Source organism: Coloeus monedula (assembly GCF_965178545.1).
Source record: "Coloeus monedula genome assembly, chromosome: 4".
Lineage (NCBI taxonomy): Eukaryota > Metazoa > Chordata > Aves > Passeriformes > Corvidae > Coloeus > Coloeus monedula.
In genome coordinates this window covers 42699905-42707042 of record NC_138784.1, presented here as the reverse complement: position 1 = coordinate 42707042, position 7138 = coordinate 42699905, and the positions used below count along the sequence as shown (strand labels likewise).

At 50.0% G+C, this 7138-nt stretch overlaps 1 protein-coding gene across 1 annotated transcript in view; it reads left to right on the top strand.

The window, feature by feature from the left end:
- Positions 1-4511: 4511 nt before the first annotated feature.
- HMGA2 (high mobility group AT-hook 2) overlaps positions 4512-7138 on the top strand; it is a gene marked incomplete at its 3' end in the record, with an annotated part of 111186 nt that continues 108559 nt past the window's right edge. The window contains exon 1 of the mRNA XM_082281206.1: positions 4512-4627. Coding sequence (XP_082137332.1) covers positions 4517-4627 — 111 coding nt within the window. The 5' untranslated portion in view covers positions 4512-4516. The remainder of the gene's footprint in view (positions 4628-7138) is intronic.

The window sequence follows — 7138 nt, the reverse complement described above, 5'->3', positions numbered from 1 at the left end:
GCAGCACATTCTAAAAGAATCAGGGTAAACAAAAATTAACTTTTTCCACAAATATATACAGTGTTTGCAAGAGGTACTTCTCCTGCACTGACTGGTTCTCTAGAAGGAGAGTATCAGGATTCCCAGGTCCCTGAGTACCCACTGTAGCCTTTAACTACATAAATATCTTTGGCTTCTCTTGTTGGCCACAAAAGTGAAATACCCACTCAAAACATAACCCTCTAGACATGGCAGCCTCTAGTCCTGGTAGGCCAAGGCTGTTCCTCTAAGGAGTTTTCTGGGGCAGTGCAGAGCTGTAAGCTTCTTGAAATACTGCGGAAACAGTCAAAAAAATTCTGAATTTTACCATCTGCTCTCCCATTCCTGGCAAGAGATCTCTTTCAGAGCTAAAACATTGCTGCTTCCCCCGAGCTAAGGCCTTAAACTTACAGTCACTGCCCGTTTTGAGTAGTTTGCCCTCCATGAGAATGAGGGTGGAGAAAACAGGACCCCCTTAAGCAAAACAGAGGGGTGCCCTGACTCTGCCCTCCTATGTACACGGTTGAGTGGGCATTATAAAGTTGGTGACACACATCCTATCACACAATTCGCATCACAGACCTTCAGTTGCAACTTGTAAAAAATCAAAAAGTTCTCTCCTCGTGTAAAGCACTACCAGCTGAGACCATCTGAGCTCACAGACTTCCACTGGTGGGAGTTAGTTATACTTATGTACGGGTTGTGTTAGGTTGCTATCTATAGGTGACATCTCCCCGTGACCATACACAGCACGGTTTCTTCTGCATCTGTGGGCTTTTGAGAAAGGAAATAGATGAAGTGAGCAAGGAAAGCTATTTATTGCTGCTATTTATAATCTTCAAGGCCTATTTAACCTGTAATTTTCTGTCTTTCTAAAAGATACTTTCCTGCAACCTTGGTTCTTTGCTCTGATGCAAGATATTACTGCTGCTATTAGAATGCATAGTCTAAAAAAACTCCTCTGGGAAGAGAGGCAAATTAACCCTCTACAAGCCATCACACTGATTACAGAATAACAAATGACCTCTTTATAAGTGTTCTGGGTTGGCAGTAAAATCTGCACATTATTTTTCATTGTCTTCTTCTTAATCTTCTAGGAAGTTCCTCTAGTTTCATTGGAAATGTCCTGAGTTTAAGACTCATGGACAGTAGAAACAAGGCCAGATTTTATGTCTATAAATTTTCTACCCTATTATGTATGGTTCCAGAAAACAAAAAAATAAAAGGACTGATAATTAATACTTCTGTCAGTAGATTTAATACTTAAATCTCGGACCAAAGCTGGTGGAAAGTAGGCCATGTCTACTCCAGTAACTTTGCAGTAGTCTCTTCAATTAATTTTACAGTTGTATTCACTGGTGTTTGCACTGAATATTGTGCAAATACAGCTATACTGTCAGAGGATGTATTGGAACAGTGGAAGGAACAGTTACCACATCTCTTTTGGGAAGGAACCTGGAACAAAACCAATAGCTATTTCTGGTTTCTCAGCTTCCATCAGCCACTTGAGGAAGTGAGGCTTTCTGGGTTCTGGATATCATCTTGCTTACCTGTGCTAAGGTAGTTGGTATATAAATGATATAAGAACAAGGGGATTTTATTAATCTAGACAGCTTTGTGTCCACAGAATTGCCATAAGGAATATTACATTGATTTATTATCTAAGGACTTTTGGTTAAGGAGGGAATCAGGACAGTTACAAATAAATGAAAGACCCATAGTTGTTTAGATCTTGGATACTGATTCTTATGATGGTGAATCTGTAGTCAGATTGTAGAAAGACCCAAACTCCATTGTGCTGGGCACAGTGCAAGTGTCAAGGCTTTTCTTGACCAGAACAGCTTTCAAACAGTGAGTTTAAGAATATTGGTCTTATGTGGAAATTGTTTGCTTATGGCTGTATGTAAAAAGTCTTTGAACTTTAGCATTTTTACTAGAACTGTCAAGGGAAGACTAGTGGAACAATTAATAGCCCATATAGGATGATTCTATAGAGACTGATGTTTTAGAGCAACAGGCTTTTACCAATTGCATGCAAGATTTTCTTCCGGAGAAATGGATACATGAATATGCTTTAAAGAGATTAATGGATGTTATAAAAGTTATGTGCTGCTGCACTTTAAGCTATAGACTTCACAACCTCAGCTTGGAATCCTGATTGCATACAGCAGCTTATTCTTTTGATGTATAGAATAGGTGTAGAGCCCTATGGATTTCTTCATGGTGTGATGGGAACTGAATATTTTACAAAATGCAGTGGGACTACAAGGCTTTTCTGATAGCTGTTAGATTTAACAGGTGGACTGTGTCTATCTTCCATAGCTGGTTGTTTTTGGGGATGGGAGTGAAGCAGGCTTTGGGAGTCTTGTGATTGGATTAAGAACACTTTGGCAATATTTTCAGCCTTAAGAAATGTTCTAGGATTACTCTTTCTTTAGCCCATCTGTCTGCAGTGTACTTTTTCTGTTCCACAGAAAATAACTCAGCTGTCTCCTCAGCACAGTCCTTGCTGGTCAATGACTGCATATGTTTGATTGCAGTAACTTTTTGCCTGCTTCGTTATTTATCAGTAATCATTTATCAATCATAAGAATTTATAAGGTGTCAAGACAACTGGCTGTGTTTCGATAGCTAGCACAAGGAGTGTTGCAGCAGTCTCTCTGCCCTCTTCAGTATTACATACGATAATGCAACTTTTCCTTCTGAGCGCTCTCCTGCGCTTGTCCACCCCCGAGCAGGGGAGAAAGGATGTCACCAGACAGTTACAGGGGTGGCTCTCAGCCGAAGTGCAAGACCTTGTGGGAGGAGTGGGACTGGAGGAAATGCCCAAGTCGCACATGAAGCCCAGGTGTGAACGTTTTCTTTGGGGACGCACAGACAGCGGGGTCTTCCCTGGCCTTTGTGGCCATCTCCTTGTGCCATAGTGGAGGGGCGCCTAACCACGGTTTGCACGAGAGAGGAACGAACACCGGCGGAGGGAGCGGGCTGTGCGGGACAAGCTGCCTACGGAGTCTGGGGAGAGGTGCAGTCTGCGGCCCCGCCATGCTCATGGGAAGAACAATGTCGGGGCAGGGCTCTCCGCAGGAGGTCATTCCCCGTGCCGTCACCCTCCCGGCAGGACAGCTCCGACCCGCTGTCGGGTTACACCGCCCACATCTTACCCCGGCGGCGGCCGTCTCGCGAGGCGCCGAGCCCGCGCCGCGATGGCAGCGCCTGCCCGGCGGCCGCACCGCCGGCGAGGGAGCCGCGCTCCCGGCGGCCGCACCGCCGGCGAGGGAGCCGCGCTCCCGGCGGCCGCACCGCGGATGGAGCCCGGCGGGCGCGTCCCGGGGCAGCCGCGTCCCGGGGCAGCCGCGTCCCGGGGCAGCCCCGGCCCGGCCCGGCCCGGCCCGGCCGCCTTTGTTCGGCGCGGCCGCGGGGCGTGCACGTGCAGCGGCCGCGCAGCCCCGCGCGGTGGCCGCGGGCGCGTGCGGAGCGGCGAGCGCCGGGCCCGGCCTGGCCCTTTAAAGCCGCGGCGGCGGCGCGGCCGGGCCGGTGCGGGACACGTGAGGCGGCGGCGCGCTCTGCCGCCGCTGCCCCGGCTGCCGTGCTGCTCGTGTTTTATCTGGCCGGCCGCCAGCCCCCCATCGCCGGGTTTTCGCTCTGCCTCCTCCTCTCTCTCTCTTTTTTTTCTTTCCCCCTACAGCCCCCTCTTGGTTTTTCCACTCACGGGTAAAGGTGGCTTTTCTTTTCTTTTCCTTGGTTTTTAGTTTGGGGGTTTTTTTTGTTGTGTTTTTTGGGTTTTTTTTTCCTCCGTTAACCCTCATCCTAGTTTAGTCCGTGGGCAGGACTCACATAATAATATTTCCAGTCCCAGCAGCTCGCATCACAGACACGAACCCAGGACCGCCCTCCCCCCCCCTTTTTTTTTTCCTCCCAATCTCCCAAATCGTTTTATTATTATTATTTTTAAATGATCGCTCCTTTTGCGCGCTGCTCCCGCTGCTGCCGAAATCCCCGTCTTCCCAGGGTGCATGCTTCTGGCAAGATTGTGCAGTGTTCTCAGTCCATTTTCAGTGTGTCTTATCTTAATTTGTCCTGATCCGATCTAAGCGCGATAGCCACCACTTGCTTTCAATTTGTAGGACTTTTTTCCTCTTCTTGGTGTGCTCCCGACTACCCTCGGACTATTTCCCTCTCTCCTTGCATTTCCAGGGTTGCAATTTACTCTGCCTTTTTTTTTTTTCTTAACCTCCCCTCTTTTGAATTGCTTCGTGTTACTAACCATTCCTAAATTGTAAGAGAGATTCATTCCCCCTCCTCTTCCACCACCACCAACACCACTACCACCATCACCTCCTCCTCCTCCTCCTCCCCTTCTCTTCTCCTTTTTGGCAGCACCAGGACGTCCGGTGTGGTGGTGGCAGCGAGCAGCAAAAGCAGCAAGAGCTCGTTTTGATTCCCCCCCATCCAAGGTGCTTTGGAGAGACTGGTTTCAGGCTGAGCAGCAGAAGTCACGATGAGTGCACAAGGTGAGGGACCCGGTCAGCCTTCCACTGCTGCCCAGGAGCAACCTGCAACCGCAGAGCCTCAGAAGAGAGGACGAGGCAGACCCAGGAAACAACCACAAGTCAGTATCGTATAGATACGTAGAGCCGCAGATCTATAGTGTTATAGGCATGTACATGTACGTATTGTGCTGCAAGTGAAGCAGTCCTGGCGACGGGGCGGGGGGGGCTTTGTTGTGCGCTGCTTCCCGGCGAGGTGGTGCAGAGGCGTAGCGAGGGGCTCAGTCGGGCGCCCCGGCCGGGGGACCCCGGAGCCCGGAGCGACGGGGCGCTGCCTGCCCGTGGCTGAGCCGAGGAGCTTCCTCGGGACTTTCACTATTGTGCAGGGAGTGAGCTGCGGCTTTTCAATGTAAATGGGGAATATGGAGCAGCGCGGCTCCGACCAACCAGCGCTCGCTGGGTCATTTCGAGCTGATTTTGAAATTGCGAAAGCGAGGAGCAGGGAACGGGGCTCTCCTGTCTCCCTCCTCTCTCAGCCCTCGCAATATCTCAATCTGTATGCGCGCGTGTGTGTGTGTGTGTGCATGTGTCGGGTCCCACCGGGCGCTGCTGCCGCCTCCGATCTTGACCAGCCCGGCCCCTGAACTGCCCCTAGATGCTGGGGCTGGGGGGGAGGAGGGTGTCTAGAAAGTCGCATAGTTTTTTTCGCCTTTTTCCTCCCCCCCCCCCCCCGGCTTTCCCCCCTTCCCCACCTCCCCCCCTCGCCCCCGTCATCGTATGGAGAGAGGTGCCCCCGTTGCCGACGGAGGTGGGGGAGGTAGCCGGAGGGGGCTTGCCCTGCATTTGCAACACCTTTTGCCTTTGCTCCGACGCTTTCCCAGGCAGGTCGAGGCGACGGGAACGCTGCCGTGTCTGGGCGCGGGGAGCGTAGCCCTGTGCTCCTTTCCACCCACACCCACAGCCTCCACCTGGGCCCCGAAAGGGACGCGCCGGGCTCCTCTTTCTGACTTGCAAGACCTGAATTCGAGCTAAGGTTGCTAGATCCGTGCGTTATTCCCACCCCCACCCCCTTCTCTTCCTTTCCCGAAGTGCCATTGTCGCATCGCCTGGAGCTGCCGAGCCGCGCTCAGCCCCTGCCGCCGGGCGAGGGGCCTGGGGGGAGCCCCCGCGCTCTGCAGCCCCTCCGCCGGCGCCGCCGAAGGAGGATTTTGCCTGCGGATGCAACCAATTAATCCCGCAGCTCGGCGGGGGCAGCGCGGAGCCGCCCGTAGCCTTTTCCCTGCCTCCCTCGGAAGTCACGATTGAGCAGTAGGGCTGCCCGTGGAGCTCATTTTAAAGCGAGCTTCCGCGGGCTTTAAACGTGTTTACTCCCATTCATTTGGCATCAGCCCCACTGCCACGAGAGCCTTCGAGGGGCTGGAAACATGGAGAGAGCTGAGCAGCAGAGCCCCGAGCTGGGGGAAACCCGGCTGCTTTGCTTCCTTCCCCTCCCCCGCCCCGATATGGTCCTGTAAATTGCACAGAAAGTACTTTTTGGAAAGCCATAAAAGCAGAGCCCCCCGTTTTCTCGCTCTGCCCTCGGTGACACTCATTCCATCGGTCCGGTGACTGCGGGCTCTGTCCCCCTTCTCCCCCTTCCTGCTTCACCCCCTGGTTGCCCTCGCCCAGCCCCGGCAGCCGGCACCCACCGACCCTGCGGGCTTGTGCCAGGATTCCCTTACTTTTTTTTTTTTTTCCTTATTTTTTTTTCTCCTATACCATTTGAATGTATGGAAGTGAAAGAAAAACGCGTCTCCTTCAACGTGCTCAGCCCAGATGTGCAGTGCCTGCGGGGCTCGCCCCTGAGCTGCAGCACTTGGGGAGTCCCCTCGCCAGCCTCCCCTTAACCTACCCGGGAATTATAAAAGCTGAAGGGGTTTAAACTGGTTTAAGTTAACAAACTGCATTTAATTAGTTCTACCACATCCTGTAATCTGAATGAAATGTATAATATTCAAGACTAGAAGAGTTTTAGTGTTTATGATTCACTGAATAAATATTTGGAATCTGAACTCTTAGTAATTCATACTCAGTTTTAAGGACTGGTTATTTACTGTCAGGCAAAGGAACTAGTTAAGAAAATAGCTAAAATAATCAGTATCGACTCATTTTCGAGTTGGGGTTTTGTCTCAGGTTTTTCTTCGGTTGAGTTTTTTTGGCTTACTAGTGTTCTATTTGAATAAGCGTTTACATTTGCATTTTAATGCAAATCAATTATCTTTAGAATAGGTGTGAATATAAAGCCGACTGCAGAACAACAGAAAAAAAATTGCCCCCTTGAGAGAGAAGTAGTCTCATCTTACTTTACAATATTCTGGTAGTTAACTTTTTTTTCCCCAAAAAAGTTTATGCTAGAAACTACATATGATAATTGTATCTCGTTATAATGAAATGCAATTGAAATTAAATGGGTAACTGTATTATTTTTTGAATAGCTGCTCTTATATGAGGGAAAGCATAGCCATCTTTAAAAAATGTGCTTCCTGCTTTAACTTACATGTTAGAATACGCACACTTTTCAAAGGTTTTTTTTTATGTAATTGCAAGAGAAGTTAAACTCCTTTGTTGTGCAAAATACATTTTTTCCTTTGCCT